Here is a 23,704-nt window from a genome sequence, read left to right as displayed (position 1 = left end):
AGCTATTTCTTAATACTATTTTTGTGTAAAATTCACTGAGTCCATTGAATGACAAACTTTAGAGAATCGGATGAGACACCTGAGGCACAGCTATGTAAGAAAGGTTGCTGACTGCCTTCTTGTGTGGGTTATAAGAACAGAAAAAATGCTTTTAGAGAACTTGGTAATGGGCTCAGCAAGATGTTTTGGGGGTACGGGGTGGTGTTAGAGAAGGGATGTGCACCATTTTATTGCAGAGTAAGAACATCCTTGTGAAGAATTAATATCAGCTTAATTGGTTTTCCCCAAGTATAACTTTGTTTTGATGTCTCAATTGTTTGTTTCTGGTCTCTTCAGAGAAATGTGAATCAAAAAAAAAAAAAAAAAGAAAAAAAAAAGTTTTCTATGTTCCAAAATACTCAGGCATGTGATTTAGCAGTTAAGTTTATTTCAGCTATATTGGATAATGAAGCAGTCTACAATTTTAACCAGGTTCAAAAAATTGAAATGATGGGGTACTTTTTAACATTGCCGCTCTTTTCCATCAGTAGCATATTTTAGGCTTGGTCCTTAGTGTTTTAAGCCTGATCCTTACCACACAGTTTTTACAATTTATATATTTATTTATTTAAATACCTCTTTGTTAATTTTAATTTCTAGAAGAAGTCTTTAAGATTTCAGGCTTCTGCTTGCACTGCTTCTCTGGCATGCTCAGTATTACAGCAGAAATAGACAAAAATGGTGCTTGCAAACTGAGACAATATTAATTGCTCCCTGCAATTAGGTAAATAGCTGCATCAGCATGTAACAGCAGGAGAGAGAGGGTCAGTGAGGGGCTAATTCCTTCCTCAGAGGGACCGCAGAGCAGTCTGGAAGCAGCTGCTGTACTCCAGGGCTCGGGCTGAGCATGGCAGGCAGGAGGCTGCTGCGGTGACGAGAAGACTCAGGAAAAGACTGCTGAGTAGGGAAGAGAAGAAACCACCCAGAAAGGGAAGGAAGGACGCAGATAAGAGTCCTGGGTCTTGGGCCCCAGGAGAGGAGAATCGTAGCTGAGGCAGGGTGGGATGCAGGGGGTTCAGGCTGGAAGCGCACATCCAAGGAGGGGTGCAGCCATCCGAGTGCCCTTGCCCTTTCTGAGTGAACACCACAGCTTGCAGTTAAGTCGGTAATATGCAGAGTAAGCCAGCTATATCCAGTATAGCTTGCACAATAAAACAGCACAGCTGTGTTAATGGGATGCTCACCTCAGCTAGCTGGCTCTGTTACAAAGCAGGGGAATGTTACTCGTAGGGATGCAGCGTATATATGGCCGTGTTTATCCAGAACAGAGCTATTTGTCCAGGACTGCGCATTTCTGGTGGCACCTAGATGAGACATTAGGAGGAAATTCCTCACTCAGAGGGTGGTGAGGCACTGGAACGGGTTGCCCGGAGAAGCTGTGGATGCCCCGTCCCTGGAGGAGCTCAAGGCCAGGCTGGATGGGGCTTTGGGCGACCTGGTCTGGTGGGAGGTGTGCCTGCCCATGGCAGGGGGTTGGAACGAGGTGATCTTTAAGGTCCTTCTATGCTATGATTTTGTGATTTGTCCAAATATGAATGATGTTAGCAGTTGGGTTCACTAATGTCTGAAACAATGAAGTCCAATTATCCAGAGTTGTATAAGGTATGAATAATTTGGATAGTTGTCACCTCTGATAAGACACACAGTATTGCTACCTGCAGGTAGCTTCTTTCTGTGCCTGTCACACGCATGGAAATGTCTCGTGTTCTTACTTACACACTAGGAGTTGTTACTGGTGCTCATACACAAAACCTTTCTGCAGACACCTGCCTGTGTTTTTAACCAGTGCTTGCTTGTGTGCATGGGGACACTTGTTAAGATAAAGCATTGTGGGGGCTTTGAGTTGGAGGCTATCCACTTTATAAAGAGGAACTGCTAATGCCTTTGCCACTGTGCTCTCCTGAAGACAAACATTTTTCCCTGCAATTGATACAGTCAGCTGGGGAGGGAAGGAAAGAACAGTCTGGGACTTCTCAGTACAAAGAACCATGGAAATACCCTGGGGTATACTTGAGAACACAGGGATTGCTTATGTACGGGCTAGATTAACCCAAATGTTAATACAGCAGAGGCCAGTGATGTAATATATGTGTAGATTTAGGTTGCTGACAGCAGAAAATGGTCAGCCATGTCAGCTGTGCTGCCACGCGCTGTCCCACAGGGCTGCAGTGCATCAAGCACCAGAAGCGTAAAACCAGAACTCTCCAAAGAAAGACAAAAGGAGGGATCAGAAGTGAAAGAGCAGCTTCTGTTAAACACATTAGTGCACGTCAGCCTGAGATGATAAGGGGGGAAAAGGGCTATATATTTTGAGAGGGCATTATAAATTCATGAGTAGCATGAAGATCAAAAGGGGAGAAGTTACCCGTGAACGTGGAACACAATACCAGGGAAGCATTACAGCTGGGTACCCAGGTCTCACTCTTGGCTTTAGCTTCTGTGAAGGACCGCTCCCAGAGGCAGGACACGGGGCTGTCAGCCTGTGGTCTAGCCTGATACAGCACTTCTGAAGTCTGCTGCTTGAACCAGGATACTGCTTAAAGGTGGGGGAAATGTCGCCTTTTTTTTTTTTTTTTTTAACTGACATTTCTTCATTTAGATTGGAGTGGCTACTGTTCCGTTACTAGAATGATATTAAAGGTAATGCTTCTAGTATGTCTAGATTTTAGAACCCACAGAAAGGAATTTTGAGAATGTGAATTAAAAGGAAAATAATGCACCAAGGTAGTGCTTCACATGAACCATGAAGTATTATGTTGCACAAATGTTGAAGCCACGAACTACTGAAAAAATGGACTTCCACCTTCATTCTACCAAGTTACACGAGGGAGATATACACCATGTGCTGTATAAAGCTACAAATAGGAATGCTCTTTCTATGAGTGAGGAACTTGCCCTATGAAGAATTAACACAGAATATCTGTAGCTTTGGTGCAAGCAACCATTTGGGCCTATGTAGCGTACACGAGTGAAAAATAAGCCATGTGTTAAATGGATTAATGCAGTGTTGATCCCTTTCTGTCAGGACAATTAACATGAGTAAAATATTTGCCCTACTTTAAACAGATCAGGAGGTACTGTATTGTGTTCTCCTTAAGACTGATGTTCCTATATGGGTAGCAGAGAGCACAAGATTTATATCCTGAACATTATGTAGATTTATGGCTGTGCCAGTTACTGCTTGAAAGCTCTTTATGAGCCATGTTCACAGCAAGTCTTTTTTGTGTACGTTAGAGAAAGTGGTCATATGAAAGATGCAGACGTTTTGAAGTGTTAAATGGTTTGTGTGACATGTACAATGCCTTTAAAATACATATTTTGACTTGTGACCTCTGCTTTTTTTGTATGTGTACATATATTTGCATGCATTTGTATTATATAAACATAAAATTTATTTTATTAAATGCTTTTTTATGCATTTATTTTATTATGCATTTATTTTATTAAATGCTAACTTCCTTTACTGTCCTGACTTCCTTAGAGAATTAGTGATGTTTTTTTCTGTTGTTATTTTTTGGGTTGTGTTTTTTTGGTATGTGTTGTTGTTTGTTTTTTTCTTGTGTTACTATTTTATGATTTAAACCAAAGAAAATTACACTCAAGGAGAGAATGACAATCTCATGGGATATATGCTCTTTCCTTGCAACTGTGCCCAGGACTCATAAATATCTATGCAAATCCTGATTATTTAATAGAATTGCATGGGTGAAATATGAGGTCAAATTTGGTATTCAGAATCCAGGGTAAGGAATGAACCTGCCTTAGACTGGGTAGAGACAGGAACATAAAGGTGGCAATACTATGTTAACAAATCTCAAAATGTTACATCAGTTTTTATTCTTAATTTTTGTTTTACTAAAGCTGTTGGCTTTGCTAATTGCAAGTGTCTGACGTTTCATTATTAATTGCAATTAAATTTTAAATGTGTATGTGTACCAGTTACAGTGAAGATAAATTGTCTGCTAAACAGTAAAAGTATTTTAATCTTAAATTTTATTCTTCTGAGAAAAGATGATATAAAATGGTAGTCTTAACCAAAATATATGGTAGTCTGGCATAGAGCTGGTTAGAAGATGGCTTAGATAATTTAAAACAATGTTTATGCATTTTTTTATTTTTTTTTTTGTGATGAACAAGGGATTTTTTTGACGTCAATTGAAAAGAAAAAGGCATCCTTGCTGGAAGAATATATCTCATCTGTCAAGTTGCTGCGTCTCAGCTTACAAAATAAAAGAACAAAAATGAGCTCATTGTTGGAGAGGTTATGAGAAACAGATTTCATCTTGTACTAGGGTTTACTAGACACCTTTTCCCACCCATGAGCTGTGCAGAGCTGTGAACCATACTTAATTCTACTCATTACATTTGTTGGGATTGGATTAGCTTCAGGTTTGTCATTACTGGCTACTTGTCCCTTGGAATTAGTTCTGATGATATCTTCACAAATTAGTGTCACCTGTTGACTCAGCTCTTACAGTTTTGTCATGCGATAGAGACTTGGTTCCCTACAGATTTTACAGCTATTTTCATGTCTGTTTAGGGGAGTGTACAACATAAACTGCTGAGAAAATATGAAGCTACTTGAGCAAGGTACTGTGCTAACACCACAGGCAAAGATACATGTTGGATTATTAGTGTAGTGCACAACAAAAGAAAACATTTATTCTGAATGGAATAATGCATCCAGGTGTTACTGAAATACCACAAAGCCTATTTACATAAATTCCTATTCAGTAAGCAAATTGAGGTATGCCAGCTGTGCAACTTTGCCTGTGCTAGTGCAATTGATAATAAAAATTTATTATTGTTTATTTTGACCTTTTTGGTTGTTTGTGCAGTGGGGGTTCCATTCCTTTGAGTATCAGCATTATAGTGACTCAAAAAGATAAACACATGGATGTAATTGAATTTCTTTCAGAAAGCCTGGTTCATAAATGCTCTGTGCTGTCTGCTTCTTTGTGAGCATAGATGACATGAAGAAGGAGCTTGGGGCATTATGCAGAAATCTGGCATAAGTTTTTCTCACAGTTAGCTCCAGATAGGAACATGCAAATAACCAGCACTAACTGGAGTCGTACAAGGAGTTGGAGGCCATATTCTGTTTTTCAGTCCTTCAACTCACTGCTTTGGTCTGACAGAAACACCAGTGGTTTAAACTAATGAAATTTTTACCCATGTGGTTTTTTTTGTTTTGTTTTGTTTTGTTTTCTGCAGAAAGTAGAATAGTTTTAACTGGAGTTCTTAAAAAAAAAAAGAGATCTGTTTCAAAAGAGTTATACCACAGAGATCAAAAACTTACTTGGATAGACAGAAGAAAATTTGTTAGAACATAATACGTGTGCTTCTTTTTGTTTGTTTGCTTTTGTTTTTGTTTTTGTTTTTTAAGATGCTTTCTTCAAGAAAATTATCATCATCTTTAAATATTTTTTAAAAATAAAAAATAAATGACTGACTGACTAGAACTCAGCCAAACAGATTATTTTTTTCCTGTTGCAGGCAAGCTGCTCTAAGAGTCTTGTAGTATTTTGACCCTTTGTAACATACCCATTTCTAAAAGCCATAGATGATCATAGAGTGTCATCAGGGCTGTATTTGTAACAGTAGCTATTGTATATCCAATTTGTTAAAATTGTGGTTTCACTAATAACATCCAGTGCAATACAAAATGCAACAGGATGTAACAAGAAGTCTCACCCAGTTACCCACCTAATAGCAAAGCTTTCAGTAAAGTCAGTTGGCTTTTCCCTTGTGTATTAACCTGGTAATAAGAAAGAGGAGATGCTGAAAGATGCAGCACTGGAGAAGTCTAGAAATGCTGAAATGTGCTGGATGTTATTTATGCATGAAGTACTCAAATATCACTTTTTACAAAGGTTTATTGTGTGTATCTAGAGGAAAATTGGGGTAGCTTCCTGCAGAAACTGGAGTTCTAGTAGTACAGGTAATTTTCCTGCCTGAGGATTTTTGCATTAAGTTTGAAAAAGTTAATTCTGCATCAAGGTTTGAACTGGTTGGCTGGTAAGGACTGCAAGGCAAAAGAGCCGAGATCTGCCTAAAATGACGACTGACCACAGGAATGGCACTTCTGCTGAGAGCTGACCTGGACTATGTGGTGGTTTTACCCAGCTGGGCAGCCAAGCTCCCCCACAACTGCTCTCTCACTCCCCGTCCTCAAAGGGAAAGGGGGAGAAAAAAAGGTGAAAAGGGATCGATGGCTGAGATAAGGACAGGGAGAACACTCAACAGTTATCTTGATGGGCAAAACAGACTCAGAGTAGGGAGTAATAGGCAATAAATTTTATTTATCTAACAAGCTAGAGCAGTGAGAAACTAAACAAAACAAAACAAATAAACACCTTCCACCCTCTTCCACCTCCTCCCCCTGAGCAGCGCAGGGGAACAGGGAATGGGGGCTGCGGCACTCCCTGCCCCTGCTCCCCATGGGGTCCCTCCCACGGGATGCCGTCCTTCCCGAACTGCTTTTCCCAAAGCTCTTCAAGCACTGCTCCCACACGGCTCCGTCCCACGGGGTCCATCCATCCATCCATCCCCCAGGAACAAACTGCTCCAGCATGGGTCCCCCACGGGCCCATGTTCCTAAAATGAAAGGTGGACAATACTTGGTAAACAGTATACAAGTTGAGTGTTGTTTATAGTATGCTATTTTTCCAAAAATAAAATAATAATTAAAAACAAAAAAAAAAAAAAAACAAAAAACAAAAAACCAAAACACTGCTGTCTTGCAATCTGGGTGATCACCAACTAACTCTGCCACCCTGGAGAATGTGTAACTGGGGGAACTGCAGGTGCAGTTGTGGGAAGAATTGCCACCACAGGTCCCGTGAGGAAGGAAAGGCCATGGCCTGGGATGAAAGCAGCAGGGAGGGCGATGCAGACGTTCCAGAGGTGCCGATAACCTCTCAACAATGAGGTAGTTAAGAACTGAACGCTGTGTATTTTGCTAAACAAGCACTTGCTCATCCAGGGAATTTTACTGCCGCAGCTGGGGGCTCTGTTTAGCCTGTTGAGCCAGGTTTAAGAGGAATTGCTTTAGAGCTGTAGTTCGAAGCTACATGATGGGCGTTCTGATAAAGCACTTCAGTGCATGAGGTGATTAAGAAAAGTTGGAAAGAAGCTTTCTCTCTGCGAACAATTGAAAAAGTATGTTACAGGGTGTTTAGCTGATGGGTTTGGCATTTTGTTTTCTTTGGATTTTGTTCTTACTGCAGCATCAAACTTTGGCTTATGGCAGAAGAGGAGTATTGCATTTGGTGGATCAGTGATTTGACCTGGTGTGACAAATTTTCTCTCTCTAAATTTGTGGTGACAGCAGATCATGTGGGCCATTGTTGAGGTGAGGATCCATGTGTCACTGTAAATACAGCTCTGTTGCAAGTCCACGGCCCTACCTTGGGAAATCAGAAATTATCTGCTGGTTGAGAAGTTTTGGAAAGATTGTGAGAACTATGGGGTGCTTATTTATTTATTTATTACTAAATTAGCACAATAAGTAATACTTATTTTTGAGTGGCTCTCAAGTGGCAGTCTCTACTTCAAAAGATCCAGATTGTTCTCAGAAAAGACCGAAGGTGAACAAGCAAGGTAATGTGATACAAAAAAAGGTGGGGCTGCTGGAAGACAAGTTGATGTAAATTCACTTACACCCCACCTGTGACATTTGTTGTATCCAGCACTAGAATGTGGGCCACCATAGTGCTAAATGCGGAGGATTGAGTGGGGTGCCTTCTAGGGATTAGTTTTCTAATTCTTTCTTCCCTGAGAGGAGGATGATAAGCTTGCCACCTCTGGGTGGTCCTTGCAAACTGGAGAGGGACAGAGAAAAGGCTGAACCTCACTGCTCCTCTCCCTTCCTGATTCAGTTTCTTCAGTTGTGTTGGGCCAAAAGAGAAAGAAAGATCTTTTTCCTCTTTCCATCAATTTGAAGTGATAAAAACAATGGGATAATTTACCTTAATTGAATTGTATTGATAGTCCTTCTGCCAGTAATTGTAAGGGCTGTAAGAATGCTAAATAAATTGACTGATGAGGTGGCATCAAATCTTGCTGTGATTTCCCCCTTCGGAGTGGGCAGTGGGTTTCCCCTTTGGAGGGCTAAAGCAAGGCTGAGCCTTTAAACGTAGCACAAAAGCCACGTGAAAGGGTATCACCGTGGACGTGTGGGCTGCCTTGCAATGGGACAATTGATACTGTTCAGAATCCCAACAGAGTAACCTTTGCAAGGTGTGGTTTTTCTGTGCAGTCTTCAGATTCAGATGTTTGCCTCTCCAGTTGCTTTTGGACCACGTGTTTAGGCTTTTCTTCTCATGTCACCTAAAATTTCTTTTCCATGAAGGTGTGAACATCTGCTGTAATAGGAGTAGACCCACTAATCTGTCCCTCAGGTGGACTCGTGAAGTACAAATTAGCACATGCTCTGTTCATCAAGTGCAATTTGTTCTGAGTACCTTTTCAAATAAAGACGTATTTTCCGTGATTATGTCTTTTTTTAATGATGCTCTAAAACTGATCATACTCAGTGGGATAGCACCAAATTATCTGTTCTGTTACACTTCTGAACAAGCCTGTAGTATATTTTCTCTGTCAGATACTTTTCACTGATTAAGGCAGGAATTTACTGTGATTTTTAATGTTTTTGTTTATTTGTTTTTAAGAAATAGTTTGAAATATACACAAGCATATGAAGTGCCTGGAAATGTTCATTTCCTTTTAAAAAAAAATCTTAGTTAAAATTGTTTATAAATAACATGAACAGACTGAACACATCTTCTGCAGATTTTTCAAATTAAAACAAAGTATGCCTTACGAATGTTTGTCTTTGTTTTTCTAGAATTGGGATGGTTCCTTCATGGCTTGTTTTGGCACATTATTTTTTGGTATTGCACAAACATATGATGTAACTGTCTAATGTCTAATATGGCAATAATTGGTTCAGCAGGATAGTCACAAAATGTCCATTTTGTATGTCATTTAAAAACTTGTAGCTTTTTTTTATTACCACGTAACGGTTGTTTGAAACATTCAGTGTTAGGGCATGTTGGTAGACATATCGAACAGTTCAGTGATATTGCTTTTTTAGTCATTTTGACTTTGCCGTAGGTATTTATGTAAAGGGCAGCTGGCAGTGGTATTTCAGGGTTAAGCTCCAGAGATCAGAAAGCTGAAATTGTCTGGAGAATATTGAACTGTCCTGTCACTGCTTCTGGGAGATGGTGGTTCTTTTATGTTTTTCAGTGTCACCTTGCCACTACATTCACAGAAACAGGCTTCACTTATATTTATTTCATCACTTGTACAACAAAAATGCACCTTTCGTTGAGCCTGAATGAGAAAAGGAGGCATAAAAAACATGTAGGACTGAGAAGAAAAACAGTTTAGAGTATCTGCACATTTATGTAGCTGTCACTTTAAGTGTACTATTTGCACATAACACTCTGTCTGCACTACTGATAAACCGTAAGCTTAACAACACCTTCATTATGTACAGCGACTGTAACGCAAGTTTCATGTCTATAGCTCCTCTCAGATGAAAGTTTGTTTGCAGTTTTGTTTGCTTTTGTCTTGACGTTTTTTGAAGATGTGAACCCGTGCTGTAATTTTTCATGCTGTTTTTTTCCCCGTACATTTCTCCTCTTTTACCTTTGCTATGCAAGTTTGAAGTACACATGCCACATGTTAGGGTGACAGGTTCTCTTTCATCTCAGCTGCTGACATCCAGCCTTGCTGAAGCATTTCCTGGGCTAACCGTGGCATTGTTCTCGGCTGACAGTGAAGGAGAGTTGCACGTCTCTGAAACTCCTCAATTCAAAATCCAGACAAAGTTTTATTTTTCTGTCTTAAAATGTGTTTCTCATTATAAACTTATGTTGCCGACTTTTTTTATTTCCTTGACAGTAATTGCATGGTTTAGCCTTATTTTTCCTCACCTTGAAGATGGGTGTCAGAAAATACAACACATAGGCACTTGTTGTTTTGCCCTTTCCACAGTTCTAAGCACAGCATTTTGCATGCTGTACTTGAAGTCTCCCATCTCTCATATTACAAAGCCGCTTTGTAATGACATCTGATAAGAAAAAGTTTGGTAGGTTTTCACAGATGAGGCAGCATTCTGAACATTTGATCAGGCGTGCTTGTGTATACAGCCTGCCATTAAAATGAGTTGTAAGAAAACAAAGAAAAAAACCCTGTGTTGTGTGTTATTTGCACCAAACTGTGTAAAATACAAATGGAAAACAGAGGAAAGGGTGTCAGGGTCCAATACGTCCTGAACAGGTTGTTTTAGGTATTTCTTGTCTGGCGGGTGCAATGTTTACTGTTAAATATACTTACGTGAAGGTAGGTGATACTACACAAGACTTTTGAGTTAGCATAGTGATAGAAATACACGGAAAGTACAGCACAAATTGAGTTGCGCTTAGAGCACATAGGAATTACAGTACACAGTTCAATCTCTACACCAGTATAAGCTCTGTTACTGGTCTCCGTAATGCTCTCGCTTGTGACAGCACTGAGAATCCCCAGTCCTCCCAGGAAGGCATGCCTGGGCTGTAGCCAGCTCTGCTGCTGGCTCACTCCTCTCCTCAGCCGTTGTTTAGTTTGTAAACTCTGTGTTGGGCTGACCCATGTCTACACCACCCCAGTGCTGGTTGTACTCTTTTAATGATCTCAGGGAGGAACATCTAGACCACCAGTTCATCCACTCAGCTGATGCAGCTGTTTATTTGAAATGATGGCCACCCTCCAGCCCCATTTGTGAGGAGATAAAATCGGCTTTTTCGCAGCAGCTGTGGTCAGTCACAGGCTTCGTTATTCCCTGAGCTTCGTGGGGACATCGCCTGGCCCATCTCCACTGGGCCTTCTTCCAGTGCACGGGTTTATTGGCCAGTTGCAGAAGACACAGGCAGAACAAATAAATGGGTCACTTGGTGTTTGGCTTCTTCATCTTGGTTTATGGGTTTATAACACCTTGCCATGGTCTTGATGCTGTTACAGCTCACTTACTATGTCACAAGTTAGGTTTCTGAACACCAGTTCCCAAGCTGATGTGCAGCGTGTAGTAGCTAATGAAAGCAGGAAATTAGGAAAAGGGAAAGACTGGTTCCTTAATTTCAGAAGGAGAAGGTTGTCCCTTTTGTGAGTGTTCTGCTGAAAAGGATACTGTGAGTAGAACTGGTTTTAGCAATCCAATTTAACTAGGCTATTTTCAGAAGGAAGGGAAGAAAAATGAGGATCAAACTTAGTGATGAGGTTAATTGTAACCTCTCATTTTTTTCAGCACTCTCCTTCATTGCTCTTTGTATCTGTCTCATGTTTTGTTCGAGGCATCAGAACACTTCCAGCAGTATGTACTACTTCAGTGGTATCCTGCTTCCTTGTCGTTCAGTTCATATTACTATCCCATCTGCTTTTGCACTCTTCTCCCCAAAAAATTCTTGAGACACCTGACTGCCAGAAAATACTGCTTCTAATTGCACCTGCACAGAAGGTGTCACAGAGCCCAGCACCAAAAGCAGCTGTTAAGGCAGTATACAAACAATGCATCGTTGAATCATGTCTACCATACATGTGTGAGGTGTTGTAGAGGCATGTAAAATGGGGAAGGGACTCGAGTCACAAAGGAAGCTGGAAGAGAGGTCAGGAGCTTGGTTTTCCTAACCTGGTGCTGACTTTTTTTTTGAGTTACTGTATCTTTCAAAAAGTAGCAGTACAGCAGTTTTCACTTTAAAGGCAGCATGTTATGCACAGATTTCTATTTGTTTTATGTATGTTTTATATATTACATATATAAATATGTATTATTAAAAAGTGGCAGGTTAATATTGGGTATAAAATGTGGTTTATTTATGTTTCGGCGAACAACCTGCAGTTGCCATTGCATAAAATTTTGTAGAAAGTATAACTTCTGAGTTAAGTTAGGTGGTGCATTTTTTAACAATCACGTGCACCTACTTTCTTGACTGAAAGAACTCTTACTTCTTTGGCCAATGGTAGAGGAACAAGTTAGTTTGCCTGTCTGATCCCTTCTTTCTTGATATTGCTTTCACTTGTGTTGACCTTGCCTGTCCTGTTGGACAGTTTGGGTGCATTGGCATCGTATAGTGTTTTCTTTTTTTCCTGTGAAATGTGAGATTCATTACGTTCTGTATTGGATCAATATAAAGTGTATGAACAATGCTGGCTTTGTCAATGAAATGTTCTCCCTGTACTCAAGCAGCTCTTCATGGGAGCTGTTGTTGAAAGGTTCAGACCAGTATGCTGTGCAAGCAGTCGTATTTGTGGTATATAACCTAATTGTTGCAAACTATGGAGTTTTTAATTTATTTCCTGGTCTTGTGCTGTTAAGAGGCAGCCCTCCATGAGTTATACATGTCTGATATCAGTGTTGGCGATAGTCAGTCTGCCTTCTCTGTTGTTTGCTGAAGATGAAAAAAAGTTGTGTGCCGTTTGGCTACTTCCATTCTCCTCTTTTTCTCAGCTCTCATATTGTGAAATGATTCAGTACCATAGAATTGCAGTCATGACAATCATTACTTTCTGGATGAGATTTATAAACGGAGTCTTTCCATCCTTAATAGTTGGGTTTATTCATTTGAATTCTTAATATGGGCTTTTTTTTGCAGGGTAATTTTTTTTGTTTGTGGTAACTCTTTGTTCACATTTCCTTACTTCCTTAAGGAAAGATACAGCAATACTTCCTAATAGCTTTTTTTTTTTTTTTTTTTTTTTTTTTCTATAGCCAAGGTCAGACAGCTACTCTACCTTTGCTAACCTTATTTTTTATCACAGTAGTAGCTGGAGGCACCACTCACGTATTACTTACTGCTGTTTGCACTGGGTTCACTGAAAGAGCACATTGAAACTGAAGAGTATCCCAAACAGCATTCCTCTCTGTCTGATAACTTCATGTTGTCTAGTCTGATATTTCTGTTATGCTAATTATTATTTTTTTATTGGCATGTAGAAACTGACCTGATTCAAATTATGAAAGGAAAGGATCATTTTGCATAGTGAAAGTTGCAACAACCTTTTTGTAATTAAAAAAGCAGCTCTTTTTTTGGATAAGAGAGACCCTATGGTGAAAGCAAGGCAGGAGTAGCTTACCCGGTGGATACCCTCATTTGGCAGGGGCTGTCAGGCCAGGCAGCAGCATTGTGGTGAGGCTGGACATATTCGTGCTGCTTCTTAGCTCATTTGGGATGTGCTAGGGGGCATGAAGAAGAGCTGAGCAGCTCTTAGCGTGGGAAGGATCAAAGACAAATCCACAGGAAGCCAGCTCCATCAGTTCCACTGTTCAGAGAACAAGTTGGTTTTCATTGAGATTTTTAAATTAATGGTGTCCTTTTACAGCTCCATGTGTATGAACATATAAGTCTGGTAATTAAAACCACAGCTGGTGATCATCTAATTACAGTGTGCAAAAGGGAATGATACTTACTTGACTACGCACCATTTTTTTGTATTCAATTTAGAGAATTGTAGCAATTTTTTCACGTGTGTTTTGAAAGCTGTGATAAAGGATGCAGAATCTGATGAACAAGCTGGTGAGCTTCATTGCAACACTTCTCTGTTAAGGGAAAAAATGGCGACTTACAAGTTCACCAGCTTTCCTGAACGTTGCAAGTCAGTTATGAACAGCTTGGTGCCATTAGGCTGGTTCTTGTTTCTCCACACTGTAAAACCAGTGCATGGTTTCCTGTGGTAGGAAGTAAAACCTTATTCCAAAGGCCAAGAATACTTGAATATCTGGGGAGCTTCTGGACCTAAGACAATTCAGAACACGTATTTGAAAGAAACTGTGTAGCATATGTCCATAGCAGGCCTGAACTGCTGTTTTTTTCACTTGAAAAATGAGGCTCAAGAATCTTAAACATACTGCAACGTAAAATTGCATATGTGTATGTTTATGCTGAAATGAACAACTGCATGTGTGTAACACATTTTTGAAGCTGGCACAATAAAAGTGCTTTAGACTGAACTGACAAATGAGCATGTCCAGAGCTTTTAGTGTAAATAGTTACATCTCAATTAAAACTACAGAATTCACATCTGAAGTTTTTGTGCAATCAAGTTTCCTGTGCTGAAGCCAGAAGTGGCCTTTTCTGTAACAACAGGAACACCGCATGCGAAGGAGTTATCGCTAAATGACCGAGTCTCTTTTCTGTATTACAACTACTTTCACACATCAGTGCATGAAAACACATACAGTTTTGCCAGCTTTTAGTATTGTGAAGGTAAACTGATACAAAAATGGGACTCATTAGCAGATTGGCTGGAAATGGAAGAAGAAAAATAACTTAAAGAGACCTGCCCAATAAAATGTCAGACTAAGTGGTAGAAAAAGGGTTTGTGTTTTGGTCCAAGTCTTTGCAGCAGAGCAGTGTTTGCTGCGTTACTTGGTCCAGTGTGAAAGGTCACTTTAGTTTTCACACCCAGTATGACTTGGAGTTGTTCCTTTACTGCTACAAATAAAGGCTTCAGAGTTATTGGCTAGTTTTCCTCCTGGGCTTTTCTGTTGTGGTTGTCAATACAGAATGTTGGATTCCAGCTGCTACTTTTGCTGTAATAATGAAAGGGATATATTGAGGATAAAAGAGAATGTGAATGCATTGTAATTGTTGGGTTTTTAATAAGGATTATTCTTGATTTCTAAGTTAGGGAGCTGACATAACTTAGTTATGTTGTTTATCTTAGTTTCCTATGTATTTCCAAATGCTGTCAGTTAAATGCAGAATCACAGAACCATGGTATATCCTGAGTAGGAGGGGACCCAGAAGGATCGTTGAGTCCAGCTCCAGGCTCCACACACAACCACCCAAATATCAGGCCTTGTGTCTGAGAGCGTTGTCCAAACACTTCCTGAACTCCATCAGGTTTGGTGCCATGCCCACTGCCCTGGGCAGCCTGTCCCAGTGCCCGACCACCCTCTGGGTGCAGACCCTTTCCCTAACCCCCAGCCTGACCCTCCCCTGTCCCAGCTCCATGCCGTTCCCTCGGGTCCTGTCGCTGTCCCCAGAGAGCAGAGCTCAGCATAGATACATATCTTTCATCAAAATAATCTATTGCAGAATGAAAATCAGTTCACGTTCTTAATGTGTGGCTTCAATAGACTAGAATCATTGCCTCTCAGTGAGGTGAGGTTGAGGAAAACAACAATAAAGCAGTAGCTGAAAGTTGAATAAGCAGTAATTGCAAATTTAAATTGAATCCTATGCATGGAGTTGTTCCCTTTGCCACACTGATAACCTCTTTATCTCCAAAGACATCAAAACACAGAACACCTTCTTTTATATTACAAATCTGGGTTGATATTTAATGTAAGGTTTTATAACACAAAGCTTGAGATACTTCCTATTAAACTCATGCTAGAACTGAGATGCACATTTCCAGCTGAATTACTCTGCATTGTGTTTATCCTTATAATTTGTTTTCTGATGAAGGAATGTGTGAACTAGCACAAGAGTACAATTGCATGTTAAGAGAGTTTAGTGATATGTGCTTTGCTTTTTCACTTCCGTTATTCTAACTTTCTATTAACTACTTAGAAATCTGCAGATGTTGTAGCTGCTGTGTAATCCTGTATCTTCTTTCAAATTGTACTGCTGTATGGCTTATGACTTGGTTAATTTGTTTCTTCCCCTTTTGTCTTGTAGCTTCATTTAGCAGCCCTGGCATCATTAAAGGGAGACATAGTGGAGCTTAATAAACGTCTACAACAAACAGAAAGAGAGCGTGACCTGCTAGAAAAGAAATTGGCAAAAGCACAGGTGAGCTAATAGTTCAAGATTTTGAAGATGATCCTTGGTTTTGTGTTGCTCTTGTTCCACATAGAGAAATATAGTATGTGGGGAAAGGATGAAATAATGTAATGTGTGAAAAGAATTTTAGGACTGTAAGAAACATAGTTGCCATGGGTTTTAAGTTTTATGTGCTGATGACATTCTTTTAAAAAATACCAAGAGAGAATTAGATTGATTTTGTTTTGAAGCCAACATAAACAACCTCTTTTAACGGTGAGTGCTTCAAAGCATTTTAGAATATAAAAATTGCAATTCTCAGTGGATTAGGTAACTGATCACAGAGTCTTTCAGTCTTGGGCACGTTCAAATAGCACAAATTAACACTGATCAAAAGCTATTGCCAATTTGCAGTGCTTTGGTGGTATGTGAAAAGTGATTAGTGATCTCAGTCTACCTTCTAGTAAGCCTGTTTGTATGTATCTGTTATGGAAAATACAGTCAGTGGTAAGTCAAGAGACTAAATAGGAGTAAGATTTGTGTTTTAATGCCTTCTCAGCTCTTAAAAAAAAAAAAAAATCAGATTAGGATAAACGTAGAGAGCCAGATGTAAACAGGGAAAACAACAACAATTATACTTCTACAAACAAAACCCTTGTTTTCAGGTACTGCCATTCTGGCAAATACCTTCTGTAAGTACTTTACAATTTAAAACTAATGCAAAATACATACTAATTCACACTAGCAGAGAGCCAGACAAAGCATTTTGTAGTGTAAATTATCCCATCTTATTTGTTGCCCAGAGAGGCTGCAGAATCCCCATCCCTGGAAGTACTCACAAGCCATCTGGAGGTCTCGGGCAGCCTGCTGTGGGTGACCCACCATCAGTGGGTGGGGTTGGAGAGGTGACCTCCAGAGGTCCCTGTCAACCTCAACCATTCTGAGTTTCTGCAAGTTTAGCCTTCAGTATTCAGGACATTTGGGTAGGGGCTTATATCTATGTGTTACTTAAACTCTAGCCAAATGTAGAAATATTGAAGCAGTCTGAATTTTAAGGATTTTACTTCAGTTCTTCGAACACAGAATCATGGAATCATTAAGGTTGGAAAAGGCCTCCAAGGATACCTGGTCCAACCATGCCCCTACCACCAATGTCACCCACTAAACCATGTCCCTAAGCATCAAGTCCAACCTTTCCTTGAACACCTCCAGGGACGGTGATGCCATCACTTCCCTGGGCAACCCATTCTAGTCTGGATCCTTGTCTGCATTCCCTGATTACTTTTTCAGTTACCTTCAAGGTGTTGAGGCTTGTAAACAAGACCCTTATTCCATCCCATCAGTGCAACATACACAAGTAAAAAACACCCTCATCCCCTTTATTCCTTTTATCTATGAGCCAGAGTCACACACACTATTTACCAGCTATTGTCTTGAGATCCTTTCCTAACTTCAGCTGCTCTCTGAGGTAGAGTCCTCTTTCTGAGGTACAGCTTGACATGATGTTGCATTTGGCAGTCGTTAATCAGTCAAATGGGTCCACCTTACCTAAGCAATCTTTATCGTTCCGCATGGCTACACTGACTTTGTTGTTATTTATAACTCTACAGAGTCTTGTGCTAACTAGTTTTGTTAGGTTCAGGACTTTATGAAAAAACGTGTATAAAAATTTCAACAAATGAAGAGTACCTTGTAGGTACCCTCCTTCCCTCAGAGGGTGGTGAGGCCCTGGCACAGGCTGCCCAGAGAAGCTGTGGATGCCCCATCCCTGGAGGTGTTCAAGACGAGGTTAGATGAGGCCCTGAGCAACCTGATCTAGTGGGTGGCATGCCTTCCCATGGCAGGGGGGTTGGGACTGGATGATCCTTGAGGTCCCCTCCAACCCGAGCCATGCTATGATTCTAGGTGCTCCCATGCAATGATTAATCCTCTTTGATGGTTAACTGTGCTCTGTTAGCATGAGATTGTTTGGTGTTTTCCTTTGATTGGTTACTAACTGTGCGTGCATGTATTGAGAAATTTGTAATGCTGAGGGTTTTTTCCATCATCTTGGGCTGATGATGGTTGTAAACAGGACAATAGGGATGACTGCCACCGAAACTATGGATATCATTAAATCAGAGTATCTGGCCCATCAGAAGTCTGGTGTGCTTCTGCTGCACCTTTCTCCACGCTGAAAACAACTTCTATGTGCACACCTAAAAGGAAGACTGTAAAGCTGTGGGAGTGGGGCTGAAGAGGAATGCTGATGGGAATAGAGAAATTTTAGGGGAATGGACGACTGAGCCCACTGGTTGTATGGTGGTGATTATCTGTTGGTTACAGAAATGACAAGGATATCTGGGATGTCTAAAAGGTGCTCTGTAATGCTACATTTGTGGCTGCTGACAGACATTGTCACAGTTGTGTTTTGGAAAAAAAAAACACTTAAATAATTTTTATGTAGTTTTAAATGTTTTAGCATTTCACTTCTACCCACTTGAGGGCTTTAAAAGAAATTGGAGCGTGGCAAAGTTTGAAATGTTCGTTTTTTACATAGCCATTTTAAACAGTTGTTTAAATAGTCTTTAAAAGTCATTCATCAAGGGCAGCTTATATATTCAATAAGTTGGCTATGTTTAAGTGCTGAGAGACTCTGATGGCCCACTTTACCTTTTCTTCTTTTTCTAACTGCATCACTTTTTCAAGTAGATGCTCTACATAATTTTTTTTTTTTTTCTCTTATCCTCCTAACCCGCAGAGATTTCTCCATATTCTTATCATATGTGTCATTTTCTCCCCTATAACCTCTGGCTCATGCATTTCTTCCTCACTAATATGAATTAGAGGTTCAGAAGGCATAAATTAGGTAAGAAGTGTTTGAGGTTCTGCATAACTATTTTCAGGAGCTAGCTGTGCTAGCATTAAAATCTCACTTCTGCACCTGGGCTATACTTATGAAAGCAAAGCATTTCATTTCAGCTGGCATTCTAAATGCATGCTAAATGATACAAACGGTTCTTGAACCACGTTTTTGGTAATATCTTTCCCGTTGTTTCATGGAGCAAATGAAATGCTTTGGAAGAAAGGATTAATGATTTGCAGAAGGGAGATGATTTGGGGAGCCACAATTCATGTAATAGAGATGAGAAAGGGCTAAGAAAGATAGTTGGATAGCTTGTGCTTAAAATTTTTATAAAGGATGTAACTGATTAATGGTTGTTGTGGCATGGTAGAGCTCATTTCCAAACCTGCAGTCTGTGGAGACCCTGCTAGAGCATTTGTCTACACCCTTGTATTATTTCCACAAGACAACAGACCTCCTTGTGTCTGTATTTGTACTGGTGTGCAATTTGGTGCCAGACTGATCTTTTGGATGGAATTTGCTGTAAAGCAGTGGTCAACCACAGCTAATCTCATCTCTCCAAATCTTACTGTGATTCTGAGAATAAAAGTAGTGCTTTCTGCTAGTGGTGTCTGTCCTGGTGTCCTGGCTCTGGTAGTGATAGAAAGTAGATGTCTGAAGGGAGGGCGCAAGAAATACATGTGGGGTTGCTGTTCTTTATGTGTCCTTGCCTTTCCACCACCAACAGTGTGTGAGCTTCCTGAGCAAGAGGCTGCATCACGTGTAATAGTCCACTTCACCTCCACGAGCAATTTGTATCTTAATCCAGAAGTTTTCTTCTTTTTGCTCTTCCTTTTCCCCTTCCCTGTCCCACCGCGATTATTTGGTGCCTCGTTACCTACCACAGTTGATCTGTAGCAGCTCTACAGTTTCATGGTAGAAGTATGGAATTGAGAAACACACTGACAGCTTCAGTAAATACAGCAACAACAAACAATTCACTTCCTACACCTCACTTGTCCTTTCATCTTCTTTCACAAGGTAATTCTGTTCTCTTCACTCATTCCTGGTAATTTCAGACTTTCATAAGAGCTCTAGGCACAGAGTAACAAATACTCTGCTGCTACATTCTGGATCCTTTGTCAGAGGAGCAGTCAGTTCCATGACTGCAGTTACAATTCCTTGCCATTCTTCCAGTTATTCACAATATAGGATGGGCAGCAGAACTTCAGCATGTGAATAAATCTAACACGCTGTAGGCATGCACACTTCATGGGAAAAAATCAGTTTCTCAAAAAACTGATTCTGTTGTATGATGTCTTCATCGCACGTGGATTAGCCTTGTTTTCATGTATTCTTTTTCTACCTTAAGTATACACTGAATAAACCACAAAATAATTAATTCTGACCATGTATGTATTCATGATTGAGGCCTTGGCACAGTGGACCTGTGTTTATACTTAAAATTAGATGAATTGATTGCCACTTTAATATCTGCCACTCCTCTTAAATTAAAGTGCCGTATTACTTGAGTAGAGATTTTTAGTTCCCGTGAGCCCGTTAGACAGGTTTGTCGTTGTGGCTAATTCAGGTGATGACTTGTATTCTTCCTGAATGGTGCCGCAGCCAGTGTTTGTGTCTGTGCAGGGCCGGAGGCGCTCAGCAATCTGTTAGCCTAGCACCACTGCTGGTGCTTCTCTTTCTTTTTTTCTTTGTGTCCTCTGACTGAGCACTACCAATTTAACACAAAGGTCTGCACCGTGTCTTGGGTTGGAGATTTGTGTACATTAGTGGGCAGTAGCATCGTGTTGCAACAGTATCCTTGGATTTAAATATTTTCTCTTGTTATCCTTTTCTTGCATATTCTTCTCGCTTTTGTGGTTCTTTCCCAGCATCAAGAGGTCAGACAAAGGTCTTTCCAGGCATCGTTAATTTATTCCGTAATTGAAATAACCTTTTTTATCTGTACCAAAAACCAGCCAAAGGTCACTTACATAGAAAATTGTGCTGGAAACTTTTCTCCTGACCTCAGCAATCACTCATCTTTTGCAGCCTCTTAGTGGATTATCCCTGTGTTTGCGTTCTCAGAGAATCAGAGCCCTTAATGTTTTGGTCAGAACTTAAGTATGAAGCTGGAAGAGGGATGAGGAAAAGGGTGTAAGGTATTTGTCTTAAAAAGTTTGTGATTGACATATGCAAATAAATCATAATCTAAGAGAAATAGGAACTGGTGTGAGATCATTGTTCTGATACTCAAAAGACACAGAAACTAAAGAGTGATGAACAGACTGAGTATCACAGAAAGAAAAAAATAAAAAAAGTAATGGATACCAAGAGAGGCATTTGTTTCTTTTCCCTTTCAAGCCTTGAGATAAATGTGCAATAATAAGGAGCAATACTGTATAACCATAAGAATTTTACATTGCTGCATTTTGGGATTCATACTGGATTGTATTTCCATTACGTGGATGGAAACCCATTTTCAGTTGAGACTTGTCATGACTGACCACAATTTATTATACGTGACCCTGTACCCTCCTCCAAGGCACAGCGGTCCTTCTTAGCATCATGTCCTACCTCCCCCAGAGGTTTCTTCCTGCCTTTTCAAGTTACTTTTGCCCAAGATAATCCAAGAGGCCTTTAAAAAAAAAAAAAAAATCAAATCTGAAACTACTGTCTTTATATTGCCAGACTGCTGGTTGTTCACAATGTATGTCATGTCACTAAATTACAGTTATCCTGAAAAATGGTGACTGTGAAATGGCTGGAAAAAACAGAAAGCAAGTCTGGTAATGTGGCTGAGGTCCATTAGCAGGAGTCCATATATCTTCAGTCAAGATAAACAAATTCTGCTTTTCAGTGCAGAGCTTAAAAAGATAAAAAATGTTGTGATAAGCATTTTATTTATTGTCTGAAAATAATTATTACACACTTTATCCAAAACATCCTTTGGTTTAAAAGGAAAAAAAACAGTGATTCACTGTTCTGGAAAATGCTTAACTAGTGTTTGTGGACTTCAGCATTTATCATGAAATGTGGATTTAGAAAGGAAGAACAAGCAACTCTGTATTGTACTTAAAAAGTTTTAATTTTTTGGTTAAACATTTTCACTGTTACTGTTGCACTTTGAAAGCAGTTTTAGTAATTCATCCAGATACAGTGTTACAATATGGAAACCTGAGAAATAATTTATTGAATGATCCTACAATAAGAGTTACAATAATATATATGTCAGTTGTCAGCATGAAGTCCTAAAAGCCTAGTGAACATTACCAGTCTTCTAAAATTTAACCCTTGCTTTCCTCTTCATCATGAAGACATACTCTGCTTGTCTTGGTGAAATTGCTTTTGATTCAAGATTCACAAAGAAAATAACATTTTCTTGTCGTCTGTGGGAGGGTGCTCTAATGTCTGGAACTACAACCTTGGAATGTGCGTATTCCTAAAAGTTAAAAAATATTGAAAGAAATTTTATTAATGACTGCAAAGAAAAATGTTATTGAAATTTGATTTGAAAAAATAAGTTTTGGTGCAACAATGTTAGAGGACCTCATACACTACTATGAATTGTAGCCTTTAGAATTGCTTTTAGGACCATCTATTTCAGCTCTTCAATTAACAAATGTGTTTTTTATACTGTCAGTTTGTTTGTGAGTTTTTCTCTTGTTTGCAGCACAGTACACATGCCATTGTGCTGTTTCCTGCAGGGGGTCAGAAGCAAAAGGTTAGAAGTATTGCTCTTTCCAGCCACTACAAAGCATAACTTCAATCAACATGCATTACTGAGAGGCCATAATTGCAGTAGAGTGTCTGCTGGCAAGAAGAGTAAGCCAAAGAGGCTGGAAATAATACTCAGTTGGAAAGAAAACGTAGTATTTCATGATACATTTAAAAAACAACCAGAAGTACAGCCACTTAATTGTTTATAATAAGCATTTTATTATAGGGGATTTTAATAAGGAAAATGTGCAAAGGTACCTTAAAGGGTAATAAAAACAAATATTCTTACTGGAGAAGTCATAACCTCCAAGTGTGGTTGCTCTTCTTTGTAATAATGTGGTTTCTGCCTTAGGATTTGTTCTAATTCACATATTCAGTGTTGGGAAGGCCTCTGAGGTTTCTTGATGCATTGTGAATCTCATGGATTCAAAGCTGATATATCAGTAGCTGTTTTGTGTTAAAAACTATGTGTTTTTTTTCAAGCTGGAAGAGCAACTGTTCGATATGTTTAGAAAAAAATAATAATGAAAGTACACTGCATAGTTTTCCATTTCCTAAAAATTTGCTAATTACATACCTTTCTGTACCTGTCAATATTTCACTTCTGTTCTTTTTTCTTGCTATGCGGTTTTGGTTTGATGGGTAAGAAGACCATACAATGCTGTGCACTTCTGCCTTACATTTGATTTCTGTGCAACTACTCATAAGACCCTTTCTGTTTTCTGCTTCTCTGCTTTAGTGTGAACAATCTCACCTAATGAGAGAGCACGAAGATGTGCAGGAGCGAACAACGCTACGCTATGAGGAGCGAATCACAGAGCTGCACAGTATCATTGCTGAATTAAATAAGAAGATTGATCGACTGCAGGGAACAACAATAAGGTAGGGAAAGTCCCTGGAAACTCTGGACCGCCTGCGAGAATGATGGAAAGTATGATGTGAATTACGCTGTAAATATAAGTTGATCGCAACCTTGAGGTAGCTCAGCATGTTACGACTGGTGCTAAATAGCTGCCCATAATTAAGATGTGTGGAGTATCATCCAAGGCTCAAAAGTGCTGCATTCTCACTGGCAAAGTCACACTGCTCAGCCTAATGAGCACTGCAAAGAACTGCACTGTGCCATCTAAATATTCATTAGCTAAATATAAATACCAAAAGACAAGGTAAGTGGATAAAGGAAGATATAGCCAACCAATCTGCAGCTCAGCTTTTGACTTTCTTCTGTGGCATCCTATAGATAACATAAGCCAAATCACTTGTGATGAGAAATATGTCTCAAATGGAATTGAGTAGTTTTGACATTTGCTAGTAGTTGTGACAAAACACAGAATGATCATAGAATCATAGAATATCCCACGTTGGAAGG

At 39.7% G+C, this 23,704-nt stretch overlaps 1 protein-coding gene across 4 annotated transcripts in view; it reads left to right on the top strand.

The window, feature by feature from the left end:
• The window catches only part of MCC (MCC regulator of WNT signaling pathway), a 202,014-nt gene that overhangs the window by 112,054 nt on the left and 66,256 nt on the right, over window positions 1–23,704 (top strand). For all 4 annotated transcript variants that reach the window (XM_082784232.1, XM_082784233.1, XM_082784235.1 and 1 more), the window contains 2 exons: window positions 15,708–15,821; window positions 23,075–23,217. In XM_082784232.1, coding sequence (XP_082640358.1) covers window positions 15,708–15,821; window positions 23,075–23,217 — 257 coding nt within the window. The remainder of the gene's footprint in view (window positions 1–15,707; window positions 15,822–23,074; window positions 23,218–23,704) is intronic.

Source organism: Aythya marila (assembly GCF_965140915.1).
Source record: "Aythya marila genome assembly, chromosome: Z".
Classification (NCBI taxonomy): Eukaryota; Metazoa; Chordata; class Aves; order Anseriformes; family Anatidae; genus Aythya; species Aythya marila.
This window is presented reverse-complemented; position numbering and strand designations above follow the sequence as displayed.